Source organism: Rhipicephalus microplus, chromosome 1 (genome assembly GCF_043290135.1).
Source record: "Rhipicephalus microplus isolate Deutch F79 chromosome 1, USDA_Rmic, whole genome shotgun sequence".
Taxonomy (NCBI): Eukaryota; Metazoa; Arthropoda; class Arachnida; order Ixodida; family Ixodidae; genus Rhipicephalus; species Rhipicephalus microplus.
The window spans coordinates 73,725,596-73,746,124 of NC_134700.1; the positions used below are offsets into that span (position 1 = coordinate 73,725,596).

General features: G+C 47.8%; 2 protein-coding genes across 2 annotated transcripts in view; one reads left to right on the plus strand and one right to left on the minus strand.

Moving 5' to 3' along the window:
- Positions 1-20,529, minus strand: part of Nop60B (dyskerin pseudouridine synthase 1 Nop60B) — a 68,264-nt gene that overhangs the window by 38,210 nt on the left and 9,525 nt on the right. The window contains exons 7-9 of the mRNA XM_037429936.2: positions 13,670-13,800; positions 10,216-10,359; positions 7,968-8,088 (exon numbers count right to left, since the gene is read on the minus strand). Coding sequence (XP_037285833.2) covers positions 7,968-8,088; positions 10,216-10,359; positions 13,670-13,800 — 396 coding nt within the window. The remainder of the gene's footprint in view (positions 1-7,967; positions 8,089-10,215; positions 10,360-13,669; positions 13,801-20,529) is intronic.
- Positions 14,827-17,125, plus strand: LOC142775982 (uncharacterized). The gene has a single exon (XM_075878682.1). The coding sequence runs from the start codon at positions 14,997-14,999 to the stop codon at positions 16,974-16,976; it is 1,980 nt and encodes a 659-aa protein (XP_075734797.1). The 5' UTR covers positions 14,827-14,996; the 3' UTR covers positions 16,977-17,125.

Consider the following 20,529-nt stretch of genomic DNA (forward strand, 5'->3'; position numbering starts at 1 on the left):
CATTGATTGCAACACGCACCCATTTTTCTCGTTGGCCCGCAAGATCACACCACTCAAAAAAACGACTCCTTTCGGAAGCGTCTTCCATTTAAATATGAGGTACGGCGGAAGCTTGTGCCCATCTGACGTGTAACAGAGCATTGCCGTCAGTGTAGTTTTACCATGGATTGATGTCAGCCCGCGAACTTGCTTCGCCACCTTCTTCTCGACGGTTGTGGTGCCAGGCATGTCGAAGTAAAGAGGCGTCTGATCGGCATTCCCGATTTGCCCAAGCAGGTAGCCGTTGTTGTGCCGCAAGTTTAGGACGAACCTCTGAAAACTGTGAAGCTTTTCATCGTACTCCTCCAGAAACTTTTCGCATATGCCCGTTCGCTTTCGGAGGGAAAAGTCTTTCCTCTTCATAAAGTTAGTTAGCCAGCACCTGCTCGCTTCAAACTGGCTCCGCATTAGCCATTTTTCTAAGGCTAACTGCATAGCCTACACTTGGAGCAGTTCTGTCGTCACGGGTTGCTGTGCCGCTCACTGCTTAATCACATACTCGCCGAGCAGCTCTTCAATTTGTGGAAACTGACCCTGCTGTGGTCCACTGAAGCCTTAGCGTGAATCTGTGCTGTCGACAATATTCTGCTTTTGTTTCCACCAGTCCCGCACGCACGTTTTCAGAACTCCGAACGACCGCGATGCGGCCCGATTTCCGTCCGTTTCTGCACACGCGATAACTTTTCTTTTAAAAGCGGCATCGTGGTGCACTCGAGTTTTTGTTGTCGACCCTTCCATGCCGTCGATGCTAATGCAGTACAAGATGACGAACTCCTCAGTACACGTACGAAGTGCCGCACGTGGGAAACACATAAGCAGAAATGGCCGCCGCGCCATGCCGACGCACGTAGGGGCGGTCATTTTGAAAATGCTGATAGCAATGGAATGACCGTATTCATATTTTTTCCGTACTTGATTCTAATGCACATGCGATTTATGAATTCGCTTAACCGGAAAAAAGGTGCGCGTTAGATTCGAGTAATTACGGTACATATTCTTGGAAATTATTGAGATAAACAAAGTTCAATTCAAGTATATAATGTACTTTGACTTGATGTGCCACGTTTCACTTTATGCACTTTACCTCACCACTAACAAAAATACCGTACTTACTCGCATAATCCTCGCACTTTTTTGCCGTAAAACCGATGTAAAGTTGGGGGGTGCGAGAATTACGGGGGAAAACTTTCCGCGAAAACGTACAGAGTGAAAAAGAAAACAAAGTGGCCGCAAATCGGGATTCTCACACCAGCAATTAACAGCAAGCTTCAAGAAGTATTAATTAAAACTTATCTTAACAATAAAAGCAGAGGTTCAACACAAGGCAAGATTTATTTGAGAGACAAAAAGTGGAAGGAAATAATCGAGAATTAGAATGCCATACACAAAGCTTGTGGGCGTTGCGGGCGTAGCGGTAGTGTTCGTCGCTCAACAGGAGCCCTCAAAAGGTAAGCGTAGGATGTCAATATTGGGCTGATAGCTATTTAACAGAATCGTCTGCAGTTTCCTTCTGAAAAAATAAAGTTTACCATCATTCCCAGCTTTAGGCATACGGCAGGCCCAATGCGTCTTGGTGGCTTTCAGCTGCCGTCAACAGTAGCGAACACAAAACTCATAGACAAACGGCGGCCCTGTTGCCGTTGTTTAGTGCATGATCTATCACTCGCAACTTGAAGCAGCCGTTTAGCTGCAGTATCGCGCCATAACAACTCAAAATTACCGACACAACATACAAAACGCCGCAACGTGCACTGGCCACTTCGGCTTGGCTTAGATTCAATTGAAAATCCATGCAATAGTACGCTTGATGTTTAAGAGATGGCGCGCGCTATCGTAATCTTTGGCTGGAACGAGCAGACGACATTATTGCGGCAGTTTTCGGGGGTGCGATAATTACTCGAGAAAAAAAAGAAATCGTATTTTTGTTGGGCGATGTGGGGGGTGCGAGAATTATGCGAATGCGAGGATTACGCGAGTAAATACGGTAATTTTCCCTGGCCTGTCCCTCTTCAAGAAAAAGGTCTCAGTGCAAATCTGCCTTTCTGGAAAAAAATCCAGAACCTTATTATACAAGGCTAATTGGGGGAAGTGATGTTTGACGTGTGTGAGCGGTCAACCTAGTCTTCTGTCACACTGAACAATGCTCTCTCATAACCTTTTCTTTCCTCCATGCCGGGCATTGAATCTTCATAAATGTGTTTACCAGTGCCACAGGCGGCAACGGAGGTCATTCGTTTATAACCAGGAACAACAATAAAGTTGCAATGTCAAGTAATCTTGATAAAAGATCAGACTGCCATAAAAGATAAGGTTGATTGCTGACACGTCCAATAACTGAAAAAATTGCCGATTGCTAACAAGCATGAATTACTGAAAAACAGCACACACAAATACAGATTGCTTTTGGTCACAATGCTTTTTGTTTTCAGGCTAGAGTTTTTTTTTTGTACAACAGTGGTTCTCAACGGGAGTCCACGAAGCCATTTCTATGATCCGCGAAACCCTTACCCGCATATTTTTTAAGCGTGACTGGCCATGTATTGATGAACTGTCCATATTGATACATAACAGCCGCTAAACACGGCTGCATGAAAGAGGAAGACGAAGTGAGTTTTCGTTTGATACGGGTGTGGCGCCATCTTGCTCGTCGAGTTCTGTGCGCTCTAAATAGATAATTAAACAAGTTACTCGTAACATTATTGGTGGAGGTGGACGACACCCGTACCTCGATGAAGACGCGCAGCGGTCGCACCATCGGCAAACTTTCGACTGCTTCGTCTGCTGGTACTTCCTCTTTGCACCCTCATCAGTCCAAGCCACCATCTACGTCACACTCCCGCACCTCCGGGATCCCGGCACTTTCTCCGGTGATGGTACGATCGATCTTGACACTTGGCTGAACCGGTACGAGCGCGTCAGTGCTACTCACCGCTGGGATCCCACGCTCATGCTCGCCAACGTGCTTTTCTACCTGGACGGCACTCCCCGAACATGGTTTGAAAGCCACGAAGCCGACATAACGAGCTGGGATCTCTTCAAAAAAAAAAAAAAATACGTGACCTGTTTGGCGATTCATCTGGTCGTCAGCTCGCTGCGAAGAAGACTCTTGCCACACGGGCCCAGTCTTCTACCGAATCGTACATCTCCTATATTCTTGACGTCTTGGCCCTTTGTTCCAAGGCCGACCAGTGCATGTCGAAAGACGAAAAGGTTAACCACGTCTTGAAAGGCATTGCTGACAATGCTTTCAACCTGCTAATTTTTAACAATGTCTCGAGCATCGACACTATCCTAAAAGAATGCTGACGTCTCGAACAAGCTAAAGCCCGCCGCGTAGCCCAAAGCATCGTGCGCCTTCCGAACACAGCGGCCAGTTCTTCGTGTGACGACGCTTTCCACCAGGCCCCTCGATGTGACAACCTTACACGCATCATTCGTCTAGAGGTCGAGGCAGCACAACCGGTAGCCACGCCATTACCGACGCCTGTGCCTTCCCCGACGACGATCTCTTTAATACAAGCGGTTGTTCGTCAAGAGCTATCGAATGTCGGCCTACATACTATTCCTACCGTATGCTCTGCTGAGCCTTCTTATCGTACCCCTTATGCGCCTCGCATACAACGCAATCCGTACGAATGGCGTACTCTTGATGACAGGCCCATATGTTTTAACTGTCGACGCGTTGGTCATATCGCTCGTCACTGCCGCAGCCGCTGGGCTCCACCGTCCCATTATGCACCTCAGTATCACGCCACTTCTGCTCGCCAGTCGTCCCCATCACTTTCTCCATCAACGCCGACCACATTTTCCGCTCCTACAGCACCTCTGAGCAGACCTCGCTACGACCGGTCACCGTCCCCTGCTCGTCGTCAGTCCCGGTCGCCCCCACAACGCCGTGCTGCCTCCCCAACCTATTCGCAGCACCTCCGACCGGAAAACTAGGCCGTGCAGCTTCTGGAGGCGGAGCTGCGTTGACGACCTTCGTAAGAAATCCTCGATTAACGTTAACAACGAACCAGAACATTTTGCACGTTACTGTCGACAATGTTCGTGTCAGTGCATTGATAGATACTGGCACGCATGTGTCCATTATGAGTGCTAACCTTCGCCGCCGACTTAAAAAAGTTGTCACGCCCGCCCTCAACCGAGCTGTACGAGTCGCCGATGGAGGAACTGCCGCAATTCTTGGCATGTGCTCTGCGCGAGTGTCTATTGGGGAGAGAAGCACTGTCGTTCTTTTCGCCGTTATCGATCATTGCCCTCATGAACTCATTCTCGGTATGGATTTTCTAGCCACGCACTCTGCCCTCATACTGTTCAGCTGGCTCTCTCCATCTCGATTTACCCCTCTTTTCCGACCCGACCAGCCCACCGCTAACCAGCCTCTGCTGCATTGATTTCACGTGCCTCACTCCTAACTCTGTCACACATGTCGACTTATCCTCCACGCCGCCAGTACCTGATGGTGATTACATGGTAGCCCCGATTCTTGCCGTGATGCTTACGCATGGGGTTGCTCTGCCGCATATGATTCTGACGATTACGAGAAATCGCACCGTCCTTCCACTGGTCAACTTTTCCCTCACCACCCAAGTTCTGCCACAGGGTATCTCTCTGGCCAAAATTACCGCTCTCCAAGATGATCATGTCGAGCCCTTCAGAGTTGACGATTGCTGCAGCTCTGTCAGTGGTTCCACTCCATCACGTTTTTGGGGCGCCGACATCGAGCGAATGGTGTCATCGGACCTCACGTCTGAGCAAGCTACAGCGCTTTGCCACGTTCTTGAGGGCTATCGTAGCATTTTAGACTTTGCCAGCAACTCTTTAGGCCAAACGACCATTGTCACCCATCGCATAAATACTGGGCATGCAACTCCCATTCACCGACGCCCCTACCGCGTGTCTGCGTCGGAGCGTGCAATATTACAACATGAAGTCGGCAAAATGCTTACGAAAAACATTATCGAGCCTTTATGCAGCCCCTGGGCTTCTCCAGTCGCCCTTGTTAATAAGAAAGATGGAACATGGCGCTTTTGTGTCGATTACCGTCACCTTAACAAAATTACCAAAAAAGACGTTTATCCTTTACCTCGCATCGACGACGCCCTCGACTGCCTGTACGGTGCCACTTATTTTTCAACTATTGACCTTCGGTCAGGGTACTGGCAGATAGCCGTCAACGAGATGCACCGCGAGGAGATCGCATTCATCACTCCTGATGGTCTTTATCAGTTTAAGGTGATGCCCTTTGGTCTCTGCAATGCACCAGCCACATTTGAAAGAATGATGGACTCACTGCTCAAAGGGTTGAAATGGTCCACCTGCTTGTGTTACCTTGACGATGTTATTGTCTTTTCGCCCACATTCGTTTGTCAGCTATTCTGGACGTTTTTCATCGAGCCGGACTCCAGCTTAACGCCTCCAAGTGCCACTTCGCTCGTCGTCAAATCTCCGTGCTCGGTCACCTTGTCGGTGCCCAAGGCGTGCGTCCAGACCCAGAGAAAATTTGTGCAGTCACGAACTTTCCCGTTCCGAGGACCACAAAGGATGTCCGCAGTTTTGTGGGGTTGTGCTCATATTTCAGACGCTTTGTTAAGGACTTTGCGACCATTGCACACCCCCTCACAGACCTCTTGAAGAAAGACGCCTCGTTTATCTGGGGCCATGACTAAGCGTCATCGTTTTCGCAACTTACGACACTGCTCACAACGCCACCAATCTTGGCTCACTTTGATCCATTAGCCCCAACCGAGGTTCACACGCACGCCAGTGGACACGGCATAGGAGCTGTGCTATTGCAGCAACAATGGGGACATGGCCGTGTTATAGCCTACGCAAGTCGACTGCTATCTCCAGCCGAGCGCAACTATTCCATCACGGAGCGCAAGTGCCTCGCCCTTGTATGGGCAGTCACCAAGTTTCGTCCATACCTGTACGGGCGCTCATTCCGTGTTATCACGGATCATCACGCGCTCTGCTGGCTAGCCTCCCTGAAGGACCTCACGGGACGTCTCGCTCGTTGGGCTCTACGCCTTCAAGAGTACACGTTCTCTGTAATGTACAAAACAGGGCGATTACATCAGGATGCGGATTGTTTATCCCGCTACCCTGTTGACGAAGCAACCGATACTGGCGCTATCACAGACGTTTTTTCCGTGTCGCAGCTGTTGAACATTGGCGAAGAGCAACGCCGGGATGCTTCTTTATGAGCCATCATTGACAAACTGGAGTCAACGCCTCGCGACCCGTCCCTACGAATGTTTTTGGTGAAAGACGGGATCCTATATCGCCGTAACCTTGATTCCTTCGGATTATACTTACTTCCTGTAACCCCAGCGCACCTGCGTTCCACTGTCCTGCGTCAACTTCATGACGCTCCCATGACGGGCCATTTGGGTGTTTTTCACACATACGATCGGGTACGACAACGGTTTTTTTGGGCTGGACTTGCCCGCTCTGTTCGACGCTATGTCGCCGCTTGTGAGCCCTGTCAACGTCGCAAAACGCTGTCTGCCCTCCCAGCCGGCTACCTTCAGACGACCGACGTTCCCAACGAGCCTTTCTTTCGAGTTGGTCTCGACCTGTTGGGCCCTTTTCCACTCTCCACAGCCGGAAATAAATGGATTGCTGTTGCCACGGACTACGCGACGCGGTACGCAATCACACGAGCACTCCCGACCAGCTGCGCTATCGACGTTGCGGACTTTCTGCTGTACGACATAATATTAGTGCACGGTGCTCCCCGTCAACTTCTCACCGACCGTGGCCGCACGTTCTCATCAGCTGTCGTTCATGAAATCCTGAGGTCTTGCCATACCAAGCACAAATTTACTACTTCGTACCATCCCCAGTCAAATGGCCTCATGGAGCGCCTTAACAGGACCCTAACCGATATGCTTGCCAAATACGTTGTGCCAGACCACCATGATAGGGACATTCATCTGCCGTATGTGACGCTCGCCTACAATTCATCTCGTCGCATTACTGCCGGCTATTCTCCCTTCTATCTACTATATGGCCGGGACCCAACTCTACCCTTAGACACTTTACTACCTGCGGCCACTGAATATGCTGGGGAAGCTATTGCCCGCGCCGACCACGCGCGCCAAGTCGCCCGTAACCGTCTACAGGCTTCACAGGCGCGCCAACAACAACTCTACAATTCTCACCATAGGGACGCGCACTTTTCTCCGGGTTCTCTCGTGCTCCTCTGGTCACCTACTCGGCGTGTGGGACTGTCTGAAAAACTGTTCTCGCCCTACACTGGACCATTCCGTATCGTTCGCCAAGTGACAGACGTCACGTACAAGATTGTTCCAACCGATCCAACAAAGTCATCGTCAGCTCCGAGCGACACCGTTCACGTGGCTTGGCTAAAGCCCTATTACCCCCCTTTGACCTCATCAGCGTAAATTTAGCACCGGGACGATGCTTCTACCGCTGGGGGTTATGATACATAACAGCCGCTAAACACGGCTGCATGAAAGAGGAGGACGAAGTGAGTTTTCGTTTGACGCGGGTCTGGTGCCATCTTGCTCGTTGAGTTTTGTGCGCTGTAAATAGATCATTAAACAAGTTACTCGTAACATTATGAAGTGATGTGGCATGTTTGTTTGATGTTTTTTGATAGCAATAAGAGGCACCTGTTTCATGCTCCAGTCATGTTAATTTACCAACGTACTCCTCCTCCTTCCGCTGCAAGGGGTCCCTCATCACTTCCACCAGTACACAAGGGATCCCCAACACATCCATTGCTGAGAACCACTGAAGTACAACACTGCCGCTGCCATAAAAACCTGCAACTTGTACCAAGCTTCACTTCAAAATGTGTGCTAAGAACTGGGCAAAAATGTCAACAATTCCCTTGAAGACAAGGACATACTAGACTGTCCACCGTACCGTGATCAAAGAGCGATAAAGGCACCCACCAAGACAGATGGCTTCACCCTTGGTTGTGATGACAACGACCTCCTCGTTGAGCTCAATGCCATCCTCGTAGCGCAGCACTCCGGGCAGCATTACCTTGGCACCATAACACACTGCATTCACCTGCACAGCAAAGGTTTAATTTTTTTTCTATTGTTGGAATGGAGGCATTTGTATTTCCGTTGATAAATTTCCACGGCTGTGTTCGAACTAATGTGGTTGGAAAGTACGCACACCTTGGCACACGAGACCACTGTTCAAATTGCGGGTGGCAGCCAGTCGCTTCACTATTCCTATGTTTAGCCTATTGAGGTGGGCTCGGTGTGCCACGTGCAACAATGTGGCATTTGGGGCATCCTGTCTTCTCAGTGCACTTCTTGGAGCTACTCGCCAGCAATCACCGCACTCATTCCACAATTTAGGTTTACTGTCAAACTGCTGCAGTACACTCAAACCTCGTTATAACAAAGTCAAAAGATAGCCACCATTATTTCGTTATATCCATTATTTCATTATAGATTATAATAGTTTGTAGCAATGTATGCTCAGATGGGCGCACACCTATAAGCATGCAAAGAAGGAAACCGCCTCGCGGCCCGATATATCGCAACGAGACCACGCGTGCCACAGAAAATAAACTCAGTCGAGTCTCATTGCAAACTTCCGGTTAATTCGAACTCACGCTAAGGTCCCGTCAAAGCTATGTGTATTCCAATGGGCGAAAACGCCCTGTAATTCTAATGCGCAAGCACTTGCGACGGTTCATTCGAACATACCGTGCTCCGAAAATGCTCTCAGCACTATGCCCAATCTCGCAGCGGCACCTCTCAACGCTGTGCGTGAAGGAAAAGAAGAAAAGGAAAGAAAAGACTGTGGCGGATTGTTTTCTCTCTCTCAAATGCCGATCTGCGACACGCCAGTGCCATGCCTCTCCCTTTTCGGTCTCTGCAAGTAGAGACCCTTCTCCTTTCAAGGCCAAGTGCGGAGAGAGAAGAAAAAAAAAAAAAAGAAAGCTGTCGCAGAGAGCCCTTCTTTCTCGGTGCAGAGAGTAGCAGCCATAGTAGCAGCGGAGATGCAGTCGTTGCCGTCGTGAGAGGGAAATCGCTTTGCACCGCGGCGCCGCTTCTCGGTCTTGTGACTCGCTGAGCGCTTCCTCAATCCTCTCCGCTGGCTGTGTGAGGAGGACAGCTCTCTCAATCGCGCGTGGCGTGGCTGTAAGGTCAGTGCGGGAGTTTTGAAGGAGCAATGCCGAACAAGCGTCAAACTCCACAGAAAGCGATATACTTAACACACTATGGTCGGTTTTTTGATAGACTATTTAATATACTAATTTAGTTCGTTATATCCATTTACCAGTCAATTCTACTTTGTTACAAGGAGGTTTAAAATGCATGGTTCTCAATAAAGCTTTCAAGGGTAATTTCATTTACTTCGTTATATCCATTATTTCATTAAACATCGTTAAGTTATAACAAGGTTCAAGTGTATTTTAGCATGTAAGGTGTTGTGCTCTTCTTTTGATATATGCAACCGATATCTGCATACTACACGGTGTTCTGACACAACGACGATCATCAATATTCCTGCACAATGATCCGACTGCGAGACACCTGGGCGTTCAATGCAGGTATCAGTGCGTGTGGCATCAGTTTTTTTTTTTGCCTGGCTTGTATCGTTCTGCAAGTGCGCCGACCCATCACTGCTCTCAAGCACTGTCAGAACCGGAAATGCCTGGCTCATCCACAGCCTGGCCTGCTGAAACCACTAGAACAATTATTTTACATCTGCTTTGAGTTACTCAAAGCACGCACACACAACTACTTGAGGCAGAAAACCAATATTGTAAACAAAGATAAAGATGGCAGTGACCATGAAAGTGCAATGTGGTGGTACCTCACATAGTTTAAGCATGAAGCAAAAGGTGTATGAGTGGACGTCAGGGTATGCTGACCTTGCACAAACAATGTGAGGGGAAACATCTTGTCCATTTTTGTTGTAAAGAGATTGACGTGTACCGATATTTTTTCTGTCGCAGAATAAGAGATACTCAATCCCATGAGCGTTACAGAGGACAACAAAATATTTCGTTATTGAACGATTTCGTTGAGGGTTTTCACTGTAGACACTGACATACAAAGCACTTTTTACCCCTCCTGTTTGAACAAAGCTTTCAAATTTTTGAGGGTAGACATATGCCAGGTACAAGGTAGACACACAAGCTAGCCTTAGACTTTTGCAGAAGCAGCTCACCGCACTGTCCTTCATGACGATGCGCTTATGGCTGACCAGCAGGCGTTCTAGAGGCTGGATGGCTCTGCGCAGGTAGTCCTCATTGCGGTCATTCTCGTACATCCATTGGGCGTCCAACACATCGTGCATGGTCACCATGTTGCTCTGAAAACAGAACACACACGATGAAGCAGCCCTCCAGCACAGCCCAGTCACATGCATCATCTACACAGTTGCTGCAGGTAAAACTTCTTGTGACAACACTGACTTGAAACTTTATGCTGGAACGAGCTTGTTACAACAGTATTACTAGCTCTGCTAACCCCTCTCCCTTTTTTCCTTCCATGGGGATCAGCTACAACAATGAAGTCTTAGCGGCACTCAAGTGCAGGGCTTTCACTTCACAGAACGAGGCAAGCACTATTCTGAGATAATTTTCCACAACCATGAAATAATAATAATAATAATAATAATAATAATAATAATAATAATAATAATAATAATAATAATAATAATAATAATAAGATTCAGACTTTGTCTATGTGGTTTTCCATGAAGATACAATAGATTCCCTTCAAGATGAACTCGAAGAGACCACAATCATTTGTTCGTCTTATCAGAAGTGTCCCTCCTCAAACCAAATGCTAACCTGCCAAGTACGCCCAAATATGTTGCTTGAAAACACTGAATGAAGTTCGCTTATAATGGGGTGGAAAGGAACAAGAAAAAACATTTATTTGGCTCAGCTTGATAAAAACTATGCTTTCAAGTACAGTTATTTAGGCTAATCTAATGAGTACTCGATTTCGTGAGTTCATAAATAAATTGCTACAACATTTTAACTATAAAACTGTAGTGCGACCCTATTTTGATTATAAAAAGACGAACAGGAAAAGACAAGCATAATTTTCCTTTAAGGAATGTAAAATTTATTCTCCCAGCTGTTCACCTTCCGAGAGGCTGTTTTACTGGCTTTACTATCACTTTTGAATACGCTACTATTGCATACCGTTACCTTGATTTCAATAAGCGACTTGACACGCCAAGTCGCTTATTGAAATCTACAAGCGTTTCCTTGAGGTTTGGATATTTTCTTATTTCCAGCCCACGGTAACATTTCCTGAACGACATGCAGCTGAAAATCTCCATTTACACTACTCACGATCACAAGCCTTGGGCACACAAAAAAGAGAGGACGGAGCTATATTTAGTGCGGAAAATCGCCTGCCGTTGTCGTGCACTTTCATAATGAGAATGGCGCATCACAATTTGCTGCATTTCACTGCGAACAAACACGACATATATAAGCCCTATGCAAAACAACGCAAACTGACCACAACATATGCTCTGGTGCCATTGTGCGACAGCAATGACAATGCATCTGAATCCTCTGATGGGAGTGCTAGTGCTGCATCTGTAGTTTCCATTTCATGTAATTGTATTGTACAGACAATCTTTGTTACCGTTTTCACTTTCATTGGGCTCGTTTGCCCTAACTCGTCTTAACAGAGTTCATCGTAACGAGAGTTTAGTGTAATCTGGAATTGCAGAAAGAGTTGCAGAAGCCCCAAAACCTTTTTTCTGCATAGTCAAAGCTGCTGTGTAAATGAGTTGTAGCAGCAAGCAATAAATATTTACACACTAGACTCTCATCAAACGAAGCCTGAAAGGGACAAAGGGACCAGGAACACATATTCCATTTAGCAGGAGTTCCTTTTATTGAGAGATCAACAGAGTTGCAGAATTAAAGTACTAAACAAATCATATTAGAAGAGCCAGTTGTTCCATATAGCATCAGTTCTGTTTAAAAGATCTCTGTTTAGTGGGAGTCTACTTAACACTGGCAGGTGAGACCAAAAGTTGCTCCACCTCATTACAGTCAAACCTAGTTAGTGCGTACCTGCTTTAAGCATACTAGCGGTTAAGACATAGTTGTGAAAAATCCCCGACCGAGTCTCATAGAGACTAATGCATTCGCGGATCGCTTAAGCCGTAGTGTTTGGCTAATGCCTACCAGTTAGTGCGTACTAACTGGGTACCGCGGTAACATTTTGGGCCACATTAACTTTACCGAGTCAATGAACTTCCCGACGCCACAATGTGCTGAGAACAGTTTTCCGTTTTGTTGATATGTGGGGAGATTTGTCGATGAGCTATTCCGACTTCCGCGATGACATTGTGAGTAATCACCGAAGAAAAAACGAAGGCAAGGTGGTGACCACCAATAAACATGCCGGTATGACTTATCGCCAACAAAAGCCTTACCACAGTAAGCATCCCCGGTTATCTGCTCGGGCACGCATGTGGTGTAGTGTCACTTTAGGCCTACTGCACGCTTTTAGTAGGCGATCACCTGAATGCGCTGGGCCACCGATAGCTGCCACTTTGTTGTGTGGGACCGTGTTGCAGGGCACACCGATTTACAGAAACGCAAGCAGCTCGCTGTCGCGGAGTTTATCGTTGCGGATCGTGAGCACCGAGAAACCTTGCTGCGTTATGACAACACTCGCACCATACAGCAAGCGCAGCGCTGTTGTAATCATGCTTGCATGCTTTTATTCAGCGACAGCCCAAACACGCCTCCGTCCGTTGCCAGGACTGCTAGAGCATCGCAGAGAGCGCATTACTTGCTGAAAGCTCTTCGTCCCCTCGTCAACCCAGCATTCTACTCGCCGCATTTGTGCACGGCCTGTGCATGACCATACCGCGTTTAAAAAGAGAGAACTGCATCTGTTTCCGCTTAAAAAGAGACCGGAGAACAACTATCATGGACAGCCGGTTGTGTCCATTCTGTCGCTGTACCACGCTGCGTATCGTGTAACCCGCTGTAGTTACAAAATGCTCATCGGCGTTGCCACCGCGTGCTATCAGGCGGTTGTACGAGAGTTAAAAACTTTTCTGCACGTGGGCAAAAAGAAAGAAATTACTTTTCGGTGGGCACTTTAGGTAATATATCCAGAGTTTCTTCCTTTGTTGGTGCCAATTAAGCATGTCAGGAGATGCAAATTTGTAGCTGATGGTTAATGCACAGTACGTTTAGTGTGTAGTTATGCTGCCGTCCCCAACAGGTACGTATTAACGGGGTCTCACTGTATTGAGGTGATGATGGTCTTGTTACTAAGTGGTTCTCTTATAGCATATTCCCAATGCACTTTACTCCCAGCATAGTTCCACGCTGGCATCAATCAAGCTCCTGCCACCAGAGAAAACATTGCTTGAACTATTTTTGCGCAAGAATCCATTCGTACCCCTCTAGCTGCAGTCACTGTTACACTGTTATTAGCCTTTCTTCCAGGCATTTGCATGTCCACTGTTTTTACCGTACTAGTGACGTTTCCTGGAAATTCACGAGCATAATCAGCAGGAGTGCATTTCCTAGCAGACCAGTCCAGATTGTGTGCACCCCTATTGTCTCAGATCTCCCGATGAACGATTCCGTTGCATGCAAACAAAAACAGAGAAAAAAAGTGCCTACATTCTCGTCTTGAATGCCCGATCTGACACGTCGCAGCTCCTCCATGACAGCTCCTGTACCCAGCAGCAGGCCAATGTGCACGCAAAGCGTCCTCACATATGTTCCGGCCTCGCAGCTCATCCACAACACTCCTACAAACACCAACAACACACTTTGCTGTCACCCTCCTGTTTTTTCACAGCCACATAATAGTAAACACTGTTGGCAGCAAAGGTCACCCTGCCACCTTAGCTGAAAAATAGGGACTGCCCAGTGGGAATTTACAAAAATGGCTATAGTGTTTTATGTGGAACGTCAATTACATAGTAGACTGAAGAGATCATGAAAATTTGTTTGTCCCATCAAAAGTTTGGCTTCTAAGAAGTACCCCCAAAAGATATGACAACAGGCTGAAGACATCTAAATATAGAAGACAACAAGAAGGTTAGATGTGCTGGTACAACATGATTCAAAATGCATATTAGAGCAAATGAAGAGAGATGAATGAAGAGACTGTAGTAAGGCTTTTCAGAGAAATAGGCTGTTGAAAGTGTAGCGCTCTATGTCCTCCTTTCTGTGTTCTGTTATTGTTTCCACTGATATGCACACTTAGGCATTCTTAAGCACAGTTAACCCTCGTCAATGCGAAGTCACTGGGCAGGTGATACATCTTCGAGTTAAGTGGGGACGCGGCCTTTGAAAACCTAAAAATCGCGAAAAAGTCGATTTTTGGCAAACCACATATTCGGGCAGTATGTGTCATAAACTACCTTTTCTGTAAATATCAACGTCTAATTCGTCGCGAAACCATTTGAAATAAAGTTTAGAACATGCCGCGGCGACCCTCGAGCGGCGCGCGAGCGCTCAAAATACCCCAACTTGGCGTGATCGCAGTTTCTCGACCGCTCGACGGAGCGCCGTCATTTTGGTGTTGTTTTGTTTGTGAATTCTTGCTCTTTCTTTACCCGCCACCTGCGTCGCCGGCGGCAGCGCAGGAGAGGAGCAAGCCGCTCATGATGGGAGGGCTCGCGAGAGCTTTCAAGTTTCCCGCGGCTGAGGCGCGCAGCTGGGATTGGGCGAAGCGCGTGCTCCTCAAGGACGCGGGGGAGCCCGCGACTGCCATTGGCTGCTGCGCGCGATGACATAGCGCTCTTGCGCATAATGCGGCCGATGCGGCCGCTCGTCTGCTGCTCCTCCGTCCGACGTCTTTGTGTTCCGCTCGCTTCCGTGTATCGTTGCAGCCGTTCGCATACTCTCCACGTTTCAACTGTCTTCGAAACGATTTTCAACCGTCTTTACGAGACGATTTTCAACCGTCTATACAAGACCGTTGTTGTGTTCGCTCAGGATGCGCCCAACGAAAAAGAAGACGCTACAATCGTTCGGTGCAAGGAAGCGAGCTATGAAGCTTGTCCGCGCGGCGAGGCTCTCCGCTCGCACGTGCGCCGACGGTACCTGTGGTGCAGCTTCTGCTTCATCTACGCAAGAAAGTGGTCGCATCGACGCGCCTAGCAACGGGACTCCTGCTCCGCCGGTGCAAGAATTTGTCGTTACAAGTGCGCCTGGTGTCTCGTGCTCATCGACAGTGGCTTCCGCATCTTCTCTTTCATCGGCCTCGAGTGCGATCGCGTCGTCAACTGTGCATTTGCGAACAAGTTTCCTGACGTGCGAGGAGAAAGAGGCGGCGGATCAACAACGCGCTGCTGTGCAAAGAGAACTTGGCGCTATGCCAGCAACAGAGCGGAAATTTCAGGCAATGGAGCGCGATCATGAAGCTGCCACCGCTACAAGTGAAGGCGAAAAATTTTTCAATGTGCAAATGGATGCCCTAGACGGCCTGCTATCTCGGACCCCGTGCCACCGGTGCACCGCGATTGGGATGAAGGTACGAGGAGGCACCCAACTTGGACTTGCTGCAAAGCTTGAGCTAGTATGCTTGCATTGTGGAGTAGTTTCAAGCTCATGGAGTTCATCTCGTCAGGATGACACAAAGGCCTTTGATGTGAATGTAAGAGCCATTATGGCAACAAAACAAATAGGCAAGGGACAAACAGCTCTCAACGACTTTTGGGCAGCGATGAACGTGTCCCATCGTGGCCTCCCTCACAAGACCTTTCAGAAGCACCTGAAGAAATTCAGGGAACCGCAGACACAATGCATAGAAAATTTCTATGCAGAGTCTGCTTCTGCTGTAAAAGCCACTTACAAAGAAATGGATCAATATTTCACCAGGGATATAACAGTTTGTTATGATGAAACATGGCACAAGCATGGGCACACATCCCATATTGGAGTCGGGGCAATTATCGAATACCATACGGGCCTTATATTGGACGCCGTTGTTCTGTCTAATCAGTGCCTTGGTTGCCAAGTAGGGCCAAAGGCTGGAGACGCAGACTATGCATGCTGGCTGGAGAATCATGTGTGCCAGAAAAACACCGACTCTAAATCAGGGAGAATGGAGGTTGAGGCAGCTATCATCCTCTTTTCACGCTCACTGTCGAAGCACAACCTCCATTACACAACGCTCGTGTCTGATGGAAATAGTGCCACCTTCTCTGCCCTTGTACAAGAAAATGTTTATGGACTGGTCCCCATTTCAAAAGAGGAATGCCTGAACCACGTTCAGAAGAGGATGGGGACTGCACTTCGCAACCTTGTGCAGAAAAGTGACAAGGCTTTGGGAGGGAAGGGCAGGCTGACAAAGGCCCTCATCGACAAGTTGACAGATTATTATGGCTGGGCCCTACGGAACAATTCCGATGATGTGGCTGCAATGCGGCGGGCAGTGATGGCATCGTACCACCATGTGACGTCGACGGATGAGGAGCCGCACCACGACTTGTGCCCAGAGGGTGCAGACTCCTGGTGTCGTCACAAAGCCAGCAAGATTACCGGTGTTCCACCTCCGAAGCATTCGTACAAGCTGCCACGCTATGTTGCAGATGCACTTCTACCCATTTATGAGAGGCTCTCACAGGCTTCTCTTCTGCAACGCTGCCTGGGAGCCAAGACGCAGAATGCATCAGAGTCCTTTCACTCTGTGCTGTGGTCCCTCATGCCCAAAGAGCAGCATGCGTCACTGATTGCTGTGGAGACAGCACTGCATGATGCAGTGCTAAGATACAATGCTGGCTTCTACAGGGCCACCCAAGAGCTAGCTTCATCAGTGGGGCTAACACCTGGCCACCTGGCCATTCAACGGGCAGCCGAGAAAGATTCTCTGCGCTTGAAAAAGGCTAAGAAGCGATCTCTAGAGAAGATGGAAAGGCGGCAAAGAAAGAGAGTGCCAAAGGACACCTCCAGTTACGCTGCAGGTTCATTTTAGAACTGCCTATGTGCTCAAAACTTTCAAACGTCGTTTTCTCAAAATGACTTTTTTGGCTAGTGAGGCTGCTTATTCCAGCCATATCTCTGGAACCACTCATTGGATTTCCATAAGTCTTTTTTTATTATGTACATGAATAAATTTCTGAGGGGGTGACAAGCCAATTTTTTCAATATATTGTGTGTGTTATTTATTATATTTAATCAAAATTTGATTGATAATATCCTAATCACGAAGACAAAGTTTGATGGTCTGCTAAAACTTTTCAGCAAGGAAATTCAAAAAAAGGGCTCTGTTACCCCCTGGAGTATCAATCTGGGAATCATCATAGTTAATTTCACAGTTCCAGCACCTTTTGAAAGTTCTCCAGGCCTGGAATAAGAGAACCATGTGCACTACCCTAATATTCTGCTGTAACTTGAAAACCAGAGAACATAACTTGATGAACTTTTGTAGTTCTTCTAATGCTTTTGCTATAAGTCTACCCTGAAAATTTCATTAAGATGTCTCAATAAACAAAAAAGTTGCTATCCGATGGTAGCCTCCCCCCTTAAGAGAGTTTTGCAATTATTAGAGCATACAACAAGTGAGACTAAAGGAACTCTAAATTATTCGAAGTACCGTAACTACTCCCATAATAGGCGCAGTTTTTTTCCAGAAAAACTGGCTCCTATAATTCGGGATAAAATTCCGAAAGTCTTATTTCTGACTACAGCATAAACCGCTGATCACGAATATCCGAGCTACAGTCGCAACCACCTTTTTTATGCTGCGCTAGTGCAAGACCTACATTCAAATTTCCGAAAATAACATCGAAAGACCAGCGTGACCAACAAAATAAACTGCAAAAAGAAAGTGCCATTGTGAAAATTCGCTGATCACAGGTTCATCTTTGATGCGCTCTTGTATCCTGCAAGCTGCCGCTGAAAACCGCCCTTCCTGGAACAATTGCCGTTTTACCTGTCACAGTCCCTAGTAGTGCTCAAGTCGTTCAAGGGCTTGAGCATGCTCGACATTATGCTAGACACAGCTGTCTTGAATCTCCAACTACTGAGCAATGTGCAGCCTAGCACAGGGCCCAGCCTGCACATGCCTTTTTTTTTTTATCCGTGAAGTAGCGACAATCATCTCGTTGGGCGACGCTCGTTTCCGGTGAACATTGCCCTGCAGAGTAGCAGACACCCAAATAACACAGCAAGGCATGCATCCATCGCTAAAGACAGGGAGGCGGGATAAGCGAAGAGAGGTTCGTCACGTTGCATCTTTACCATAAAGGTGTGCGGCTAACGTACTTAAATGCGTGCGGCTTTGTAAATCATCTAAGGGAGAAACATGGTGACAGAATCCAGCTGTGCGCAAGATGGGGTTGGGAGAGGAGGCAGACATAGCAAAAGTGAGAAATATGCGCGGTGCAATGTCTAGCAGAGGCAGCACGTTCGTCTTGTGCCGAAGCATGGCCAACTAAAGGTGACCGACAGCACACCCATTCTTTGTGCCACATTGTTAGCCCCGTAGTGCTCTCTCGACTGTTGTAGCCATGGGCCTGAACAAAAAAAAAAAAAAGTGTGCGGAACACGCAAAGAAAGCGCTGTCACCGCACAGCGGCAGTCGGCCACTTCGCACTCCACGAGCACCAAGCGTTTTTTTCTTTTTTTTGAACACCTGAATCAGAATTTTTGCCCGCGGAAAGTATCATAAGACAGCAGTTTACCGCAATGCCAAACATTGCTGCTAAATAATCTTATTTCACAGGAAGTCATTAAGCAGAACGTATTAACACATAGCTCTACGGGTGCATTTCTAGTTTTCGCGATTTCGAGCATAGGAGTCGGCAAATCGTGTTAAGCAGCAATGTTTCAAGATGGTTCTACTGTGTACACACACACAGTCGATCCAGAATATATCAAACTCGGATATATCGAATTATTGGCTATACTGAACATTTGAGACATCCCCTTGAACTTTCCAGGTATTAGACCGGTGCAATCGTACATGGAACTCCCACACAGCAGGACATCCTCGATATCGAACGCTGCGCCGCGCTGAAGCCCAGAAAGTGCAATTTTCCTAGCAAGTATTGATCAATTTTCGGTTGTGTTAAAACATGTTCCGATCCCGTTTCACACGCAGTTGACGAAAAGGCGGTGTGATTTCATCGCGCTGGTCGAGTTCGTTACACGGCGCTTACTAGTGCACCGATATGTTTGATGCACGATCTGCTGGTCGTCACGCGCAACCATAATGATTTTCAAAAAAAAAAAAAGAAAAAGATTGCCGAGGACACCAAAATGAGAATGCGAAGCGACTCGGCGATATTGTTCCAATTTTCGCGTTGCCTTTCTTGTTTGCTAGCGCACCATGGCATGCGAGCCTGATAAGCATGTTCTTCGAGATGTGCAACCTTGGGGCGTATTTTTTTTTTTTTGTGATTTCCGTTTTAAAAAGCATGTCTCCGAGGCTTCACTTGTTCTAGCTTTTCGCATCAAAGCAGCTGAAAGCAAGGGCCGCCAACTAAGAAGTCACAAGTGACATCGATATCGCCAACACGCTGTTATGCCTGGGAGTTCAAACCAAATGTCATTGCTTCTGCAAAGTATCATCTGATGATGAAACCAGCGTCAAAACCAGCGAGCGAGCCAGGCTTATGCAATCCCCAGTATCTCTGGCGACGTCTTACGCAATGCGCGGCACCCCCAATTCCAGCCCGATGATGCAGTCGACGTCGTCTAGTCCGGCACCTCTTATGCAACTCGTGGCAATACCACTCGCCCATGGGTCCAATCCAGCCCGCAACCAGCAGCGGTTCCTGATTGGAGACTGCTGACTCAAGGGGCTTTGAAGGCTGCTGACGCAAAAGAACCAAGGAACCCGACGACAAGCAACAGACGAGAGCGTCCGAAGATATCCCAGGTCCACGTCCCACCCCAGTGCGAGCTCTAGATAAATGTTGCCTTAACGGGACACAAAACAACTACAGTCGAGCCCAAATATAACAGCCCCACTTAAAACTAACTTTCGCTTAAAACGAACAATATCCGCGTGACCGTGAAAATATACATTGGTTCCATGGCACAAAATCGCTCTTACAACGAACGTCTCCGAGCGCCGCTGATCGGTTACAGCAAACGAAATCAACGGTCTGCCGACTTCCCGGGAAACCAATTTTGACCACCGATCAGGCATCGGCGAGGTGCCCATACATTCTTATTGTTAAAAACACCGTACCTGCCTCCGGAACCCTCTAGTTGCCGCTCTCCCCAATCCATGGAGGAAGGAAAGCTGTTTCCTTCCTCCATACCCCGACTGCTTTTTGTTACGCACCCCTCCAACCTTTGACCACCCGCTACTCTGAGCATCCCGCATTGTCAGACAAGGCCCGTGTTTTCACACTGCCACCGATCTTTCGAAGACCGATCGGCCATCTACCTTGTTTTTGATCGCTGGTACTGTCGTTGGCGTCGGCGGCCTAGAGTGGCCAGACCATTTGCCAACATCGTCGGCCACCGACTATATCCGATCGTCTGCGTCTAGTGCATGCACGTACGCTACCCTA